The sequence below is a fragment of the Corythoichthys intestinalis genome, chromosome 15 (genome assembly GCF_030265065.1).
Source record: "Corythoichthys intestinalis isolate RoL2023-P3 chromosome 15, ASM3026506v1, whole genome shotgun sequence".
Lineage (NCBI taxonomy): Eukaryota > Metazoa > Chordata > Actinopteri > Syngnathiformes > Syngnathidae > Corythoichthys > Corythoichthys intestinalis.
This window is the reverse complement of record NC_080409.1, coordinates 32,559,655-32,579,887: the sequence shown is the minus strand read 5'-3', so window position 1 is coordinate 32,579,887 and position 20,233 is coordinate 32,559,655. Positions and strand designations below refer to the sequence as shown.

At 41.2% G+C, this 20,233-nt stretch overlaps 1 protein-coding gene across 2 annotated transcripts in view; it reads left to right on the top strand.

The window, feature by feature from the left end:
- The window catches only part of pcnx1 (pecanex 1), a 104,914-nt gene that overhangs the window by 7,479 nt on the left and 77,202 nt on the right, over positions 1 to 20,233 (top strand). For both annotated transcript variants that reach the window (XM_057860366.1, XM_057860367.1), the window contains exons 2-5: positions 1,743 to 1,957; positions 15,953 to 16,052; positions 16,472 to 16,508; positions 18,749 to 18,817. In XM_057860366.1, coding sequence (XP_057716349.1) covers positions 1,743 to 1,957; positions 15,953 to 16,052; positions 16,472 to 16,508; positions 18,749 to 18,817 — 421 coding nt within the window. The remainder of the gene's footprint in view (positions 1 to 1,742; positions 1,958 to 15,952; positions 16,053 to 16,471; positions 16,509 to 18,748; positions 18,818 to 20,233) is intronic.

Sequence of the window (20,233 nt, the reverse complement as noted above, 5' to 3'; positions counted from 1 at the left end):
ACAACGTAGGCGTCAGCCCGAGACGTCGTGCAGCCATATTGAACTGGCAAGAAAGCAATAAACCATGTCGCAAAATGACCACAAGAGTTCGCTGTTAGACAGAACAAAAGATCTTACTGTAAAACTTACCAAAAGGCAGAATACTGTCTGAGCGGGACATGTGCGTTAATTGCGTCAAATATTTTAACGTGATTAATTAAAAAAATTAATTACCGCGCGTTAACGCGGTAACTTTGACAGCCCTAATTATTTATAATGTGTGCAAAGTGTGTGTAGTGTACACATAAATGTGGCCCTCTTCTCTACTCATCCTCTAGCCAGTCGCTGAGGCAAACCAACTTATTTACATTTTCTGAGAGTTGTTCCATCTATATTCTTTTTTTAATTTGAATTCCCCAACCTGCTTTTCTTCCATGTTTACATTTAACCGTTACCCACGCTTCTCACTGCACTTCTGAGTGGTGCGAGAGCCCTGCCCGTTTAATTGTTATCTTTTTTGAGACTGTCAGTCAGCTAATCGTCGCGTCCCCCAGCTGGCTGCCTCCCCTCCCAACGTGGCGTACTCTGATTGACGCCGGATGGGAAGACGCCGCCGCCGCCGCTGATGGGCCACCCGAGGAAGGGTGCAAACTTCAAAAACAAGGCGCTGTCAACACTCTGAGACTTCGCATTTGACAGCATACGTGCCGCGTACCTCCTCTCCTCGCCAGCTGTTTGCTCGCCATTTATTCACCTGTGCATTTGATCGCTACTTTGTTACACTTCCGCTTTTTCGGTGAGGTCTTTTGTGTTCATTCGTTATTGGATCGTTTTTGTTCACCACTGTAAATAAGAGCACCGTAGTAGTAGGCATAAACTGCCGTCTTTTTGTTATTTCCTTTTTACGATCAGGGTTTACTTAGCGGGTGGGGTTTAGGTGTAGTTTCATTTTGTTTGTTGTTTTGGCCTGGGCTTACGCTGAAGCCAGCTTCTTCCACATTTTGCATATTTTGTTCATTGCGAGTTCAACTTGTGTGAATAAATTTGTGTCCACTTGCAACTTGTGTGTGTGTGGCTCGCTTTATGTTACGCCCTTAGCGAGCCGTCCATGGGACGTAACAGTTGGATTTTGGGATGCATGAGCGGGTCATTTCGCGCTTGCGTTAAATGCGTCAAATATTTTAACGTGATTAATTCAAAAAATTAATTCCCGCCCGTTAACGCGGTAAATTTGACAGCACTAGTTACGTTACGTCAGAAACTTGTTCGGTACGCCTCCGTTCCGAACCGAACACCACATACCGAAACGGTTCAATACAAATACATGTACCGTTACACTGCTTATAATTGCAATACCGTGTTAACGTGAAACCGTGGTATTTCTGCTTAAGGTTATTGTAGCGTCAAAAATCTCATACCGGCACATGCCTACTTGACTTACTGCAATTTTGGGACTTGAAGCCACTACTTCCTGACCCCGCTTTTCAGACCTGCAACTTGTATGACCCAGTGCGACTTATATATGAACAAATACAATTTTGTTGTAAAATACTGTGGGTGCCCACGAAAAATAAATGTGTCGATTAATTCGATCATGGATTAGTTGTCGATGAGTCACTAATTTGATTCTAAAACTTTTGATTGTATCTCCTGTTTTGAATGTCATAGATTTGACATTTCACTATTGCATTGGACACAATCACTCAACGAAGCAAATGTTTCAAGTTTGTCGTGTAAAGCACAATTTACCCATCTCTCGGCAGGCATTGCCATCCACCATGGTCATAGTGGGAATCTACTGTGGCGTTATCGCCGCTATGTTCCTCCTGCTCAAGACTGTCAACTACCGGCTGCACCATGCGCTGGACGAGGGCGAAGTGGTGGAGCTGCAAGCCAAAAAGACACAGGGCAGGCGAAGTGGTGCCGAGGGAACGCGGGATGGGGGCGCCACCCGACGCCAGGACAGCAACGGCCCGGGGTAGGACACTCTTTACGTTTGAAGTCATTGGCTGTCATTAACAGTGATAGATGTCCATTTCATTTTGGCTCTGAGGGGCTGGCAGCTAATGAGGAAAAAAGATGGCGTTTTTAAATGCATATATTGCTATTTTTAACTTATTTACTCATTGGATGCCACCGACGGCGATAGATGTCCAATCCAATGATATCGCTGCTTGCCCTCCAAGTCAAATTGGATTGACATCTCTTGCCGCCACTGGCAATGAAACGTGATCACTCAATGCCAGGATTCCCAGTTGAAATGGATTTGATGTCGAGAACTGTCTGTGGTAGTGAATGAGTTCATAACTACAAGCAACAAAATCATCCAAGGTTATAAGCATACAGGTAGTCCCCGGTTTACGAACGAGTTCCGTTCCTGCGCTGGTGATGTAACCCAGATTTCCGCGGTAGTCGGAATTAACCCTTTAAATATCTTAAAACACCTTCTTAAAAAAAAAAAAAAAGAAAGAAAAACTATCCAAAAACTTGTATTATACGTCATTGTACTGTCCTCGCCCAGACGTCCTAGCTAGACGGTGAGCTAAGCTCCGAAATGACGATAGCAGACGTCCATGTGGTTTGCTGACTTCATTCAGCTGCTCAATGACATCAACACTTGCAGAATGAAACTATTAAAAAAAGAAATTAAATCAGTCTCATCTTCAATAACAGCAATTCAAATTTGCATTTACAAGTAGCTGCTGATGCAAATTACAAACGATTAGCATGTATCAGTTAGCGTCTGCACATCATCGAAAACAATCACATAAACTCGCTTCAAGTATTCGACCACTCTGGAAAACGCTCTATAAACAGTACAAAAGGGGTTATATACAGCCGTCGCCTCTGGATCCTTCACAAGCAACAAATGTGCGTGCAAGCTGTCACCTCTGCCACTCGGCTGCTCTGTGCGTGAAGTGGGCGGGCGCATCTGTACTTGCGTTCGCTTCTTGTTCTACGCTTCCTGCGCCAAAATAAAACGACGAGACGCAGGTGTCGTAAAGTCGAAATTGCGTTTGTTGGGTCCGTCGTAACCCGGGCACTACCTGTACTGCAAAAAACAACAACAACATCAATACAGTACTTTGCAGAACAAAGGAATGTCTCGTGACAGCAAAACAGTCAAGAAAATCAAAGCAAGATGGCTCAATTTACCGCATTTTATTGTTGTAAAACAAAATATTCAAAGGTAATTTATTTGTAACTTTCATTTTTGCTGCAAAAGGAATTTGTATTTTTTTTATTATTATTATTTAAAGGGATCACACCATTTTTCAGAGGATCAGAATCGGTTGAAAAGGATCGTGTTTTTAATTAAAAATGTAGATGTACAAATATCCTTTTAAATATCAATACATATATATTTTTTAAGGGGTAAAAGGTATCAAAATAATCCAGAAATACAATGGCATTGTCAAAAGAAACAAAACTACCGTATTTTTCGGACTATAAGTCGCAGGTTTTTTTTCATAGTTTGGCTGGGGGTGCGATTTATACTCTGGAGCGACCTATGTATGAAATTATTACCACATTATTACTAGTGTTGCTCCGATACCATTTTTTGGCCCCGATACCAATACCTGGCTGTGCAGTATCGGCCAATACCGATACCATACCGATACCACCCCGTTTTTATATATATATATATATATATATATATATATATATATATATATACACCCCCCCCAAAGAGCTACATAATTGGATGTAAAATCATTGCTATCAAGGCTTTGTCAGGCGGTTGCTTACCTTTGCAAAATAGGAAAAAGACTAGTACAAAGTATAATACTAGCCCAACAGTAAGAAAGTAAAAATAAGTTCATAATAATAAACTCTGAATGAACTGAGTAAACTTTTTTAAACCTCTCAAAGGCCAAACAGTGCAACTTTCATGAAATTATTGTCACATTCTGCTGCTGGTTAGATTGTGTTTTGTTGCTGGGCTGTTAGTGGGGGCGTTCCTGACGTCGCATCTGAATCCAATGCAGGCTCATCAACGCAGCATTTAAGCACGGGTGAGCTCAGAGAAGGCTGCCGAGACATTTGCTTTGCTGATCGCCATTTGACATCTCGCACAATAGTCTCGCTACATTTGCTTGTTACGCTCCTGTATTGGGTTTTTTTCTGTTAGTGTGCTGCACTCGTTTGTAACCTCTAACCTGTGCAGGTATTTGAGTGTTTTTATTTTGGCTTTTTTGGCTCGCTGCCTATTGTCTTAGTTAACCTTCGAGTTTGTAGTATTGAGCTCCGTCGACCTGCTGTCACGGACTCCTTTTGTTATTTCTACTATCCCGCGATCGCGTGTTATTTTTTGTTTGCAATCATTAAACCTTTGTAGGTATCCCCCGCTTGTTGTCCGCTTCGAGGTCCAACCTTGTTTCCGCATTTGCGGACGCTAACAATTATAAGTAATAATAATTGACCACAGCATCCCGTCTCTCTATTAGCCTCCTTTTTTCGGGAGGGGCGGGGGAGTCCCTTATTTCTATTTCTGAAAGGTGGCAACCCTACTTTGGAAACAGTTCCCAAATTACTGCAGCATTCTTTAAGTAAAAGACTAAGTAAAGTTGACGTAGTGAACTGACCAGAGATTGTTGCACCGGTCCAGCGCCCTTCCTCTGGATAGCAGTCCTGCTCTTGCAGGCTCAAACTCGTTGTGTTCGTTCACGTTTCGTCTTCAAATATTTTATCAGGTTCGAGGTATTGAAACTTAACTCCACATCTCGAAACTTTCAGGCCGCAAATCTTGCATGCAGCCATTGATTTTAATTGACGGGATTTCTATTTTGAAATATTTCCCGACCGCCGCCATGTCGGTGCCGCCAAGCGGCCTTCTCATTGGTCAGGAGTGGCTATTGGCCTGTTCTCATTGGTCTGGAGCAGGCCAATAGCGATAGCTGCTTAGTGTTCACGTGTCATCACACAACACAGAGACAGAGTGTAGTGAGCGCCAGGAGGGAAAAAAAGGCTGCAGTCAAATGTTATAATAATGGACCGGTAAATGGTATCGGCGCCGTCTTTGTTGGTACTCGCCGATACCGATACCACCATTTCGGGCCGGATCGGCGCCCCCTGCCGATACTAGTATGCATCTTTAATTATTACATCATTTCACATGTCATTTTGGTGTTTTGGAGTGACAAGGATGGTACGGTAAACTTGTTAGCATGTTCTTTATGCTATAGTTATCTGAATAACCAGGGGTGCACATATTTTTTTTGCCCAGGTTCTCAGAGGAGGACCTGGAGATGTGACTTGGTCCTCACTGAGCTTGACAGCCGACCCGCCTGATGCGATAAAATTATGACAAGCTTTACTTAGAGCCAATTACCTTTAATTAATTATATAAACAATTAACGCTTGATTAACATCAACTGGCACAACAAAATTGCCATTACTTTGAAGTGAAATGTAAAGAAATAAACATAAAAGCACTATTTCAAAATAAAGGGCGTTCATATGCGGCTCCCACATTAACTCCAAGCCTTTGTAAAAGTGGGATGTCCTCCTCATATGAGCTCATTGAACGTGCATGTTTAGCTTTGTGAAATGCGAGCAAAAACACGTTTGTCAGTGCATGGCACTTTTCTTCAATGACTTTATTCCGCCACTTGTGTGTCCGCAAGTGGGGGTCCTATCTGACATCGATAGTTTGCTTAATTGCCACATGCTCTGTTTTTTTCATGCTTTTCAAAGTTTGGATGGCTAAAATTCTTTGACCCTACATAAAATGCGCTGCTCTTATTAGCGACATTGGGATTCTCACGCAGAGGTTGCGCTAGACATTTTCGTTGTCTGTCATTTTGACTGACAGGGTAATAAAATCCGGTCATAGTCTATTTTTACCCGTCACTTAAATTTTTAAAATGATAATGATGACATATTCAATAGTATTTAGTTTTCATTCATTTTTAATTAATATTGTAACGCTTGCTTGGCGGCGAAAAATTAGACACGGAAGTCGTGGTATTTTTCTCCCTTTTTACTCTGCTTACCGCCAACAACTCCGCCCCCAAAGAAAAAGAGGCAACGATATAGACCCCAATCACCAACGTCACAGAATGATCTTAATTGTGGTTGTCAGCCCAAAATCTTCTAAATATATATTAAATGCATCTTACCAGATATAAAAAGACTACTACATAGTCTGTGGTGATTGTTTGGTGCCCAGATTTCTTGTCGAATTACAGCAGTCCATCTCGCTCTCATCTTCGGGTCTCTCAGAATACGGTAGAACTTCAAGTCTCTCCGTCTATCTTCTCTGTTACAGAAACCAACCGCCACACACGCCTTCACCATTTTGATTATTAATATTAACGAGCAGAAAAACACACCGTAATAGGAGGCATGTACGTAGCGGTAATGTGTAAACATGACGAGCTGACACACAATATGGCGGCTCCGGTCAGGGAGGCGGAGTTGTGACCGGTCAGGGAGGCGGAGTTGTGACGTCATGTGATTGGGGTCTATACACAGGCGGCAATCTTGTCCAACAATTGGATGACGCGCTGGCACACCGGGTGCACCAATAAGAACCTCGCGTTGATGTGTCAATCACGGTGCCGCCGCCAGACCCCGGTGACGCTACAATATTCTGACAGAAGAGCCAACGACGTCATGCATTAAGAGAGACAATAGCTAATTAATATGCTAACTCGCCACCCTGTGGTCTGGGGTGTGAATTGCAACCTGTCAAAATGACGGACGGACTTCAGTTTTTTCCGTCACCGTTTTAAAAAAACGATCAACGACGGAAAATATCCGGTTAACGCGACCCCTGTTCTCACGGCAAATGTTGCACCACATTTCCGTGCGAGGATCATTTGCTTCTAGCCATGGTACCTCCTGCAGCCACTTTTCAGCATAAGTCCTTTTTTCGGTAGCTCCGGTGACGTCTCTGTCGTCTGTCTGTCTTTTGACAGGGGTGGGGGAACACGGAAATAATTACTCAGTGGGCCCTGCCTCTTTGACATTTTGAGAAGTGATTTTCTCGTGTCCGCCGCAAATACAGTGGTCAGCCATCGGTATGCAAAAGCGCATGGAAGCCGTTGAGGGCCAGCGCGTTTGTCTACGTCCAGTACGCATGCGCGCATGCGGACCACTTATGTGCACCCCTGTGAATAACATAATAGCTATGTTACGTTAACATACCGGTCACGTTCACATTTTGTTGTTCATGCATCATGTAGCATGATCATACTGTACACTTATTCAGCATGTTGTTCTCTATTGTATTTTTATTTTAAATTGCCTATCAAAATGACATATCTGTTCTATGTGTTAGATTTCATCAAGTAAATTTCCCCCAAAAATGCGACTTATGCTCTGGTGCAACTTATATGTGTTTTTTTCTTCTTCATTGCGCATTTTTGGGCTGGTGCGACTTATACTCAGTTGCGACTTGTAGTCCGAAAAATACGGTAAAATAGATTTATGCTGTGCAACACTCCCGGAAAAAGCAGAAGAGAAGGTATTGTAAACAGAACACTAAACAGTCCTGTAACATGTTTGAAACATTTGTTCAAATTTATTTAAATTAAAAAAAAAAAAAAAAAAAATCTTTTTTTCGGTATCTGATCAAAACTCTATCGACAGGTTCTCTAAATCAGGTCATTAAACCTCTGGTGCAAAAATATGCAATTGCGACATCCCTATATATGTATTGAGCCTGAACGATATATCGTTTAAACATCGCCATCGCGATGTGCACGTGCGCGATAGTCCCATCGCAAGTTTAGATAGTTTTTTTTTTTAATCCACATACGCCTTGCTTTCTGATCTGCGCACGGCCTCAAACCCTCCCTCTCCCAGCCCTTTGTTCCTCACAGTCACTGCTGCACTTACTTAAGAAAGTTAACAATGGTCGTTGTCTTTGATCTTGCCAAGAAGCTGACTTTAAAGCGGAGTAATATGTCAATCATCGTTTTAACGTATTAAACAGTTTCTGCAAGGATGCCGTGCTGGAACGAATGTGTGTGTGTAGACGTTGGGGATATATAAAATAAATGCCAGAAGTGATCATGAGGAGTTTGGAATTTCTACATGTCACTCCAAGAGTCACAGCTAAGGTAGATAAACAGAAGCATTTAATAAAGCCAAGCATTTTTCTACTACAGTACTTTATTCTTGTTCAAAAATGATTTGGTTGGATAGTTATGTTTAAAACTGATCATAATTATGACATTTGAAGTGCTAAAAAAACATTTATTTACATACATTTTTTAAATCACTTTGGGGGAAAAAGTGAGAAAAAAACATGTCTTATATGTATCTCTTTCCTATGCTAAATCTGAATAAATACATTGAGCACAAAAAACACACACACAAAAAAAAAATTGGGGGGGGGGGGGCGCTACTTCGCGGTTTTTCACTTATCGCGGCGGGTTCTGGTCCCCATTAACCACGAAAAACGAGGGATCACTGTACACTGTGGTGATGGTGAGTCACCCAAAACCTTTCCAAACAGCTATTCAAGTCATCTAGTGAAAATTTCTTTAAAAAATATGTATATTTTTTTAATATCGCAATATAATATCACAAACCCCCAAAAAATCACCACAATAGTTTTTTTTCCCAATATCGTTCAGCCCTAATATGTATATATATATATATATATATTTTTTTTTTTTTTTTTTAATTTTTCTTTTCCTTGCTCTACTTTTTTTATGGCTATAATGTCCTTAATATCATTCTTCTCCTCCTCCTTCTTATTAGCACTCCTTGCCTGCCATTGACTAGGGTTAACTTCCAATTCATTCCAATCCTCTCCCAGTCAAAATGGATTGGACGTCAAGCGCCGTTAATGGCAGCAAATGAGTTAAATAACTGCCTTAAAATGGGTTAAGTACGAGTAACTCTAATTTCTGCCAAGATAAAGTTGTTTGACAAACACAGTGAATGATACGTGCGCAAGGTGTTGTTGTTGCCGTTTTCCTTGTGACCGTTTCCCGGGACGTTTATCTTCGCTCAGTTATGAAACATCCCCACACGTGGAAATGATTTATGGACAAACCCTGGCAGGCTGTTTGTTTTTCAAAAAAACACATCTAAGCTAAATATAGACCTCACGGCTACTTATCATGACTTGAAATCTCATTACTGTCCATTACTTGAGAGACAAACTCTTCTTTGATTTGCGTACACCAGGGGTCGGCAACCTATTACACGTGTGTCAGCACTGGCACGCGAAGGGTTAACCAGTGACACGCGAGCGTATGGCAAAATAAAAAAATTAATGCGGCTTTTTACCTGATATTTAGACGTTTTCAGTTGCGCGCCCTGTTATTTAGGGGCTTTTCGGGAGCGCCCCTCCAACCCCCTCTGCCTCTGCTCCTTGCATGCTAACAGAGAGACATGCTATAACTAGCCACAGAAACACAGGCGCGCGATAAATGAATGATGGCAGCTCCTCCAGCAAAAAAATCTCGGCCTTTCCAGCCAGCGTGGACAGATGAGTGGGGCTTTGTGCAAAAAAATGACCGTGCATTATGCCTCGAGAGCGTTGTGTGTTGCACAACAAGTGTCAAACGACATTACGAGACAAAACATGAAAATTCATTCAAGTATGAGTCTGACAAGGCGAACACATTAAAACGCGCTGTATCCAGGTACAGCTAACAAACACGGACCCTGAAAACCTTTGTCTCTGCTAAAAACACTGCCACCGAAGCAAGCTATCACTTTGCTCACTGCATTGCAAAGCACAGAAAACCATTTACCGATGGTGAATATATCAAAGAGGCAATCTTGTCGAGCTCAGAGGTTTTGTTTGATGGCTTGCCTAACAAAGCCACCTGCTGGCTGGCTGTGCCGGAGTTCAGCTGTCCCAGGAACATTGCACTTGCTCTGCTGTCATTGTTCGGATCCACATATATGTGTTTACAGATATTTTCACACATGAAGAGTGTGCTCAACCCCCACCGCAGTTGCCTCACCACTTACTACTCTGAGGCCTGTGTGCAGCAAAAAGTCACAAAGTACAACCCCGATCAAGGAAAACAGGGCTACATTAAAGCGGAAATATGAACTAAGGTGGGCCAACCATGTTTTTGAATAATATCAATGGCTAAACAATTATAAGCATATTTTTGTCATTTTTTTTAACGCAACCCTTCCAGATTCTTTGTTTAACCCATAGCAACGCCCTTGACAACGAAAATGCTTTTCTTCGGCAGTCTTCGGAAATTACGTCACACTGAGAAGTGCGAGGGAAGTCCGCCATAGAACAGTATTGTTTGTTGCATTGCTTCTCGGTAAGATGCCACGGCGGTGTGCGGCGATGTTTTGTTCTCACTCAAACGAAAAGTTGTATGAGTGGCCAAAGGATAGCAGGGCACGTAAATAGACATCTTTCGTTCTCATGAAGCGAATGAATTTCACGCCATCATCGAGTAGTGTTCTCTGCTACAAACACTTCGAAGATGTCTGCTTCCTTAACCGTTCTGCTTATGATCAAGGATTTGCCAAAAACTAAGTGTGATTTTTGGATAGATGACTGATGACTTTGTCAAAGCAGAGCTGCCAACTGTTGTGGAATGAACCGTAGAAGCTAGCGACGTTAGCCAAAATCTAACTCGTGGCAATCCCCGATCATAGTTGTTGTTGCGTTGGCTAGGTTAAGCGTGTTTAAATTGTGCGTCATCTACGATCTTGTCCGAAAGGGTTAATCCACTGTCAATCGGGAAAGGGGTTTGGCTGTGCATATAAGCGGGTCGGCGTCGTGGTAATGGCGTACCGCACGCAGGCTATTTTTAGACCGTGACGTCGCATCGTAAAGCCGAAATGGGACACTATAGACCTGCCCTCGCATAGACCCAACGTAATTAGTGCTACTTTTCTCCGGTAATCTTTCAAAAACCAACATGCCGATCACGCATTGCTTTTTTGGAACTTATAGAAAGGATTCTAGACATTACGACACACGAAGGATGTTTTCTTCATACGTTTCCGGAAACCAAAAACTCGGGAGGAAAAAAATGTGAAGACCGAATCAACTTGCGCGGACTTTAACACTAGCTCGGCGAATCCATTCACGTTTCATATGCAGTAAACATTATGTTGGGTTGGCATGGTCTTTCAGAGGACAAAGAGGTAAGCCATTTTTATATTTTAAACGTATTTTTTTAGCGTAACGTTGTGCCGTACTGCCTCTGTCTGACAATGAATGACCTGAAAAGAATTACAATGGTATCTGTTCGTTGGCTGTCACTGAGTAGCGTTTGCCATCGCTACACAAAGCTAACTAAATTACCCCCAAGAACGGTAAGAGACGTAGCACAACCAGAGGATATATAAGAAAGACAGGGCTGATGGTAAAGGATAGCTTTTTGAAACAGGAGATTGTCATTGTCAGTCGCGTCGATAAAAAAGCTAAAGCTATGCTTAGGTCGACTCGTTTTTTTTTCCGTCTTTTTCAGCCTTCGACACTAAAGCCATCTCTTTAAATCAGTACTTCTCAAATGGTGGGGCGCGCCCCCCCAGGGGGGCGCAGAGCGATGCCAGGGGGGGCGCGAGTGACCTCGGGGAACATGCTTTTTTTTTTTTTTTTTTTTGCCGTACTAGAATAAAGTGTACTTGCACATCCACTCCGTGGGTGGCAGTGGCGCTCTCATTTTCAAAGTGCGTGCAGTATTTTTGAAGTAAGCAAGAGCACACGGAAGAGACTCATGCAGAGCTGGACTCACGCAGCGACCCACTGTCTTTCTCACGTGTCCGGCCGAGAAGTGCTGTTTTCGGCTTGGGATCGTCACGACCACCGCCCTCACCTACGGTTCTCCCTCGGCCGCCGAGAATGCGCTTTTTTCGGGCCGTTTGCCTTTGACTTTTAATATAGTGGGAAATGAGGAAAGACCACTGTTTACTGAGTCTAAAAATGATTATAGCGGAGAAGCCAAATCAGTTAAGACGCCACGTTTTTCAGCGAAAATGTGCCGAATATTGCCAATTGTCACAATCGTCCCGCTTTGTCAGTGTTATATCAGTAAACCAGTGAGCACTGTGGTGAATCAGCGAAAATAAAAACTTTCCTTCTGTCCAGAGACCTTTTTCCCCCCTTCTATTCAGTTTTGTTTTTTTTCGGTCAAATTTTTTGGCATGTTGTCCTGAAGAGTAAATGTTTCTAATCAATTTGAATTTGTTATTATTTACTGATTTTATTACATTTTATTTTTCAGTATCAAATGGTCAAAAATGTACCTTGAGTGTATTTTTACAGTTTGGATGTGACTTTTTTTTTTTTTTTTTTCAGGCAAATTGATGCGCATTAAGTCTTTTCTGTTACAAGCAACACAATGTTAAAAAAGTTATACTTTATTATAAGTTGATCTATGTTACTTTTTTTCTTTAATAGAAAAAAAAGGACACAATGTTAGGCTGAGGCGTACTTATAATAGTAATATAGACGAATGATACTATTTACAGTGGCGGCAGAGAGTTGGGGGGTGCGCGAAACATTTACGTCTTCCTTGGGGGGGCGTAACAGAAAATAATTGAGAAGCACTGCTTTAAATGAACATTTTTATGTTCTTCCACATCTTTGCCAGTCAATTTGGCACCAGGCACATCATTTTCGGAGAGAATTGTTAGGTTTAGCTCTGTAAACATCTCCTTTGTGCACGATTTCCATTAATTTCCTATTAGGGACAAACGGTGGCTTGTCCCTACTTAGCAACAGTAGCTAATGCCATGAATATTAATGAGCGGACGTGACGTGTTGCTTGCGGTACGCCATTCATGGTCACTTTGCCGTAAGAGACACACACCGCCAGTGAGTTTGTGCACATTTATTTGTATTATGTATTTCCACTTTCATGCTTCAAGCATTGCATTGCATTTGTACGGTTCGGCGTTTCTTTCACGATGATCGCTTGATAGCCTTCTAGTTTGTGTTTTACGAGAGCCACTGACAGGTGACAATTGACAACAAGCGTTTTGGTTTTAATGTCTCGCAGCGAATCAGCGAGCGCGCAGGTCACGCAGTGAATCATGGGAAATGTAGTCTCGGGACAACACTGAATGGTGCTTTGTAATCTGTTCGCTTGTGTGAAAAAACTATATTTCCTCACGCCATTAGACGCCACTTCCAGCCGAGAGCCCCAAGCTGTGTTCGGACTGTTAGCTCCATGTGTTAATAAAGAAACAAAGTTGTCAGCACGTCATGTGTTCGATACCTTTGTCAACAAAAAGCTCATAACAAGACACTATGCACGACCCATTTAAGAGACGCTGGGACTGGAGAGCTGTGAGTAGTAGGAGGAGACTGGAAGATGAGCAAGAAGCAGAACTTCGCGGTCGAATATGGCGGCAGTCCGCTATTATTTTGTTTTCTTATTGTTGCCACAATAAAGTGTATTTTATATGCACGAGAGCTGCCGGAACTGCCAAAATGAACATGAAGTCTGATTATTATTTTTTTAAACAATGTCATCAGATAGACAAAAACATAAAATTATGTGCAAATGCCTGCATCTTCCAATCATGAAAATAACAACAGCCTTTATCTTACCAATCTTGTAATCTCGTTGGGTCTTGTCTCCATTCCATGTCAGGTAGTCTAGGCACATTGTTTGCATCCTGATTAGCGTCTGGCTAATACATGTTAGGTCCAACATGAAATTCCAACCTCCTCTTCTTCCTCCAACTCTTCAAAAACTTGGATCTCCCCCCTTGCGCTCGATCTATCGCTTATATCGCTGTTTGAATCAATGTTTGAAGGGCTTTGTATGGCGGCCGTATGTATGGAGTGCTGCCATCGCTGTTCTCGGTGTGACCAATGTTCCCATCTAATTTTTTATGTGTCTAAGCAAACACACCAGCTCCCTGAGCACACTGCGGTCCACGGTGAGCAACATCAGATGTGTACCGTATTTTTTGGAATATAAGTCGCACCAGCCAAAAAATGCGCAATTAAAAGGTAAAAACATACCTGTATTTGTCGCACCGGCGTATAAGTTGCATTTTTGGGGGAAATTTATTTGGTAGAATCCACCACCAAGAACAGACATGTCATTTTGAAAGGCAATTTAGAGTAAAAATACAATAGAGAACAACAGGCTGAATAAGTGTACGGTATGCTAACATTACATGACTCATAAACAATGAACTGAGAACATGCCTGGTATGTTAATGTAACATAGCTATTTAGAGTTATTCAGATAACTATGGCATAAAGAACATGCTAACTAGCAACAATGATATAATAATGTGTGAATAAATTCACATATAAGTCGCTCCAGAGTATAAGATGCACCTTTTGCCAAACTATGAAAAAAAAAAAACTGCAATTTATAGTCCGAAAAATACGGTACATGGCCGCCACACACCATTATCACGCCTTTTCACGCCTATTAGCATTTCTACTGCCCGTAAATTATCTAGTAGTAAGAGCATTTAATGATTAATATCCATAATTAAAATATCTTTATAAATGTCACTAGAATACACACCAATCTGACTTAAATTGTACCTTATTTTTCACATCTTAATATATTGGACTAGCATTTGGTGTACTGATATGACAGTGCTCTCATCTACTATCGGTGTATGCCAGGGTGCATTTTTAACACTGCACATTATCTCATTCTCCACTATCTCATTGTTTGAGTTCACAAATTCAAAGGCACAGTTTTTACTTCGCCAACTTTCGGGTATACTCACATACTTTGCCATGTGATTGCAGATTTGTTGAACTGACACCATTGACGCATTCATTTCGATGGCAAGTAATATACCGTCAATGAGAACTTCAACTTGCTCTGGGTCAGATTTTGTTTTGTGGGACAGCTTGTTTCTCTTCTGTCGGTCTTTTGCACTCTCCCGCAATAATGTACCAATCCCCTGTCCCATCTTGAGTCTTCGTAATTTTCAACAGCTTTCAAATGACTTTTCTGCTGAATATGACGCTTGAGGTAGTCCAACTTCCATTCAGTCCATTTTTTTCCCTCTGAAAACTCACTTGGTACTTTGGCTTCGCGGGAAATATCACCCAGTTTCACCGCTTGTTCGTCTATTTGCACATGCTCCGACAGCCATTCCATCTTATATGAACCGCATTTCTTTTTTACTTTGGCTTGGTGAGTGGATGTGTCGCTGCCCGTTCGTTTCGCAGTGATAAGGGGTTGGCCTTTGCGTCTCTCAACTCCGCCGCACTCACACATTGTTGATAGCTTGCTAACCTGCACCGCGCGTGCAGGCTGGGCAATACGCAAGCAATGTCAATGCTATGATTGGCTGCGTAGCGGAAGTGAACCTTATCGTATCATTTGCTGGACACCTGTCACTCACCGAGTTACAACGCAATTAATACGTTTCTGTTGATTTTTTTTTTGTGCGCAGCATTGAATTTCTTGTGCGCAGAGTAGGTGCCGGCAGTGCGCGATTGCGCACGCGCGCAGCTTAGAGGGAACATTGAGTGTGACGTATCACTTCCAGGTTCGTCCCCTTTCAGGCTCGAACTTCGGAAACGGGATTATTTTGTCAAATATACAACATATAAATTAGTTTTTCATGCTTTATTTGTTGGACAATGTTTAATTACTTTAATTGTGACCCTATTTGGCATGTTATGAAATTACTTCACATTTCTGCTTTAGGGTAGGCATCTTTTATATTTGTAATATAAAATCTAAAATGTAGTTAATTGAAAAAGAAGAGGTCATACAATTTCAATGTATGTCCATGTTGTTTTCTTTAGAGTGAAATTACAGCTCTGTTGCATATAAAAATTTGTATGTGTGTCATTAATCTTGGTGTGGCACACTGATTGACAAGAAAATTTGAAAGTGGCACTCCACACCAAAAAGGTTGCTGACCCCTGGCGTACACTCTTCACCTGTCATTTAATCAGATCGACTGATTGAAAAGATTGAGATGAACGACACGTAAAGCCGGTTGACTGTTGTGCTGAGAATTAAGCGGGATGAATGACATGCTGGGACATGGATGAAAACAAATGTGGGTTTGTGTGCGCGCGCAGAGACCCTGGAGGTGGGATCGAGATGGCCGACTTTATCAGGCAAGAGACGCCGCCGGTGGACTGCAGCTCGCGGAACTCTTACATCGGAATGGAGCAGCAGGTATTTCATTCCTTAACTCATCAGCTGGCCTGATCGATTATTTCGATAGTCTACTCATTTTGATTCTTTACAAATGTAATTGATAGAAATCATAGAATATTTATTTGGATTTTCCCCATTTTCCCTTTTGATATTAAAAAAAATATATATGAATAAAAATCCCCCCCAAAAAAGTAATAAAAAATTTATAGTGGTTTTGTATACATAAGAAAATATTTACAGTCCTATTTACTTCTATGAATTGAAATTTCTTTGTCACTAGATAGATGCCCAATCTACTGGTATCAGCTTTCCCTTTTTAAATAGATTGGACATCTCTTATTGTCAATGGCAGGTTAATAGTCAATAGGCTTTAAAAAAAAAAAAGGGCGTCGTTTTTCTTAATGGCATCTTTATGGTCTTTTACATTCCCATCCCAGACGGCGTCCACCCTCGGGAGAACGACGGGAGCCAAAGGTAATACATCAATATCTAACAACATACAGTATACAGTATTAAATTTTCAGTTGCACGAAGACTGGACATGTAATAATTAGGGGAGTCAAACGATAAAATTTTTAATCGAGTTAATTACAGCTGAAAATTTGATTAATCGCAATTCAAACCATCTATAAAATATGCCATATTTTTCTGTAAATTATTGTTGGAATGGAAAGATAAGACACAAGACTGATATAGACATTCAACATACAGTACATAAGTACTGTATTTGTTTATTATAACAGTAAATCATTAACATTATTAACATTCTCTTAAAGCAGGGGTCCCCAAACTTTTTCCTGTAAGGGCCACATAACTTTTCCTTTCTCTGATGAGGGGCCAGGTCAGTTTGTAACAGAAAAAGTCTGACGATTGCAGGAGTGCCAAAATGTAAAAACGCATTGTTTTTCAGAAAGCCACAACCAAATCACCCTTTCTGGATTCTTCACGGAACAAAGTAAATAAAATAAAAATAATAATAATATACCGTATTGGCCCGAATATAAGACGGCCCTGATTATAAGACGACCCTCTCTTTTTCAAGACTCAAGTTTTTGAACACCAAATTAATTTTTATACAGAAAATAATTACAGTACATCCGAAACACTTGGAGAGAAAAAGCATGCTATTTTTCCTCATTCAAATCTTAATATCTGAACATTTAAATATGTAAACTAAAGCGCAATCACATTCGTAAATGAATGGCTTCTGGTTTTTGAAATGTAAATAAACCAATCTATTGTGATAACACAACAAAATTGCAATAACTTCATTAACCATCAAAGTGAAGTGTAACTGTAACTGCAGTCTTGAAACAAATCTGAATCAGGAAAAACATTGCAATAAAAAATTGCAAACTGGTTAAATTTGAGAGAAGCTGAGCTCTGTCATGACAGAAAATCGCTTCAATGATATCTGGCGCCATCTAGCGTCGTTAATGGGGAAAGTAGCTGAGATCTGTCATGACAGAAGATCACTTCAATTATATCTGGCGCCTTCTAGCGTCGTGAATGGGTGTTATTTCTAGACCGCGAATATAAGATCACCCCCTTTTTTTCAGTCTCATTTCAATGCAAAAAACACCATCTTATATTCGGGCCAATACGGTAATAATATAAAATATAATAATAAATATTAATAACACTATTAATTAAATCGATAATAACAAAATAGCCCTCTCTGGGTTCTTCACAGAAAAAAGCCAGGAAATAAATAACTATTGGGGGGAAAAATGTTCAGGGGGCCGGACCAAATGTGGAGGCGGGCCGTAGTTTGGGGACCCCTGTCTTAAAGCGATCCATGGATAGAAAGACTTGTAGTTCTTAAAAGATAAATCTTAGTACAAGTTATAGAAATTTTATATTAAAACCCCACACACACACAAAACCCCAACATTTGTAACTAGTAGCTCGCCATTGTTGATGTCAGTTACACAATGCTCACTCATGGTGCTGAAACCCATAAAATCAGTCGGACCCAAGCGTCAGCAGAGGGCGACAAAACACAAGTAACAAGCGGACATTACACTGTGCAGTCATTTTAATCTGTTTGAGCGGGACATGTGCATTAAATGCGTCAAATATTTTAAGGCGATTAATTAAAAAATTAACTACCGCCCGTTAACGCAATAATTTTTACAGCCCTAATAAAAATGTCAGGTAACTTAGTTGTCTAGTTATAAAGGAGGGTAATTTGATGATAATTCAAACTGTCTTGAAAGACACAATATTATTCAAACTGTCTTGAAAGACACACAATGTTATATGATGATATCCAACATAACTTTCACAAATTATATTATATTGTTGCATAAAATACTCTTACTGCGGTCCGAAATTTCTATTATCATCTGGGTGGTCTAAAATCCATTTACTCCTGAAAGCTGGAGTTGATAAGGATCAAAGGTTCCCATTAGATTTCATAGAAGATGCATGCGAATCAATGGAAGAGTATCAGGTCAGCTGAAAGAGGATCTTTCCTCAAAATTCATCAGGATGTTGGAGGGAATATTCCCGGATTAGCATTGCTTCGATGGGGTGCAGGGGGAAGCGGTGTTTCTGGGAAGAGTACTTTGAGGTCGCCTCGAAGGTAAGCTATGTGGAGAAACAAAAGACTGTGGCAGGCCAACAGGAAGGGCAACAACGGCACCTTGCCGAGCGTATTAATAATTGATTTCAACTGTCGTCTCCTAATTGCTTCCCTCTATTCTTTGCAGATGTGGGAAAAACGTCAGATGACATCAGCCTGACTCTCATGGAGTGCTGTGATCACGATCACGGTCACGGTACGTACCAAGTTCATTTAAGGAAAACTGAATACAATGTCCCTATCCAGATGACCATTTTGACTCATTACAGCCATCGACAGTGATGGTCAGCAAATCATTCATTTAGTATCAGCGGACCACTACTCCTGAATCCTAGTCACAACTCCTTCAAATGTTCTTTTGACAGGCTGAAGGCCACTCAGGTTGTTGTTGTTCTTCTAAACACTTAAGGCCGTGTTATGCTATTGCGACAGACCTGCGCTGTCAAGGCAGACCCGATTTACGACCCTCTGCCGTAGCCTTTCGTGTTCCTTCACAATTTTCTGACTTCGCGTCGCGTCAACGCGTGTGACTTGGTGGAAATGGACTGTGATTGGTCCGCTGAGACTTGTTTCTGGTTCAGCGCGAAATCACCGCCATTGTCAAACGTTATTTAGCTACACGCAAAAATGGACTACGCCGATGAGTGTATCGACGAAAAGCACGTACGACAACTTGTACAATGTCTCGTCAAGACATTATAAAGATTAAGCAATTCGTAGGAGGAGATTGCTGAAAATACTGGGCTGGAAGTCATCCAGCGCTTGAAAAAAAAATGGAAGAACCACTGAGACAAGTATGTGTGTGCTGGGAATCGAATGGCTTCACGAAGCGGTGACCCAGTCGGCCTAAAACTGCCAGCTTTTTATCACTTTATGTCGTATTTTTTGTTAGTGCACCTCATCATTTATTGTGTACATACAGTGCCTTGCAAAAGTATTCGGCCCCCTTGAATCTTGCAACCTTTTGCCACATTTCAGGCTTCAAACATAAAGATATGAAATTTAATTTTTTGGTCAAGAATCAACAACAAGTGGGACCCAATTGTGAAGTGGAACAACATTTATTGGATAATTTAAACTTTTTTAACAAATAAAAAACTGAAAAGTGGGGCGTGCAATATTATTCGGCCTCTTTACTTTCAGTGCAGCAAACTCACTCCAGAGTTTCAGTGAGGATCTCTGAATGATCCAATGATGTCTTAAATGACCGATGATGTTAAATAGAATCCACCTGTGTGTAATCAAGTCTCCGTATAAATGCACCTGCTCTGTGATAGTCTCAGGGTTCTGTTTAAAGTGCAGAGAGCATTATGAAAACCAAGGAACACATCAGGCAGTTCCGAGATACTGTTGTGGAGAAGTTTAAAGCCGGATTTGGATACAAAAAGATTTCCCAAGCTTTCAACATCATCTACCAAGACCCGGCCGTCCTTCCAAACTTTCTTCTCAAACAAGGAGAAAACTGATCAGAGATGCAGCCAAGAGGCCCATGATCACTCTGGATGAACTGCAGAGATCTACAGCTGAGTTGGGAGAGTCTGTCCATAGGACAACAATCAGTCGTACACTGCACAAATCTGGCCTTTATGGAAGAGTGGCAAGAAGAAAGCCA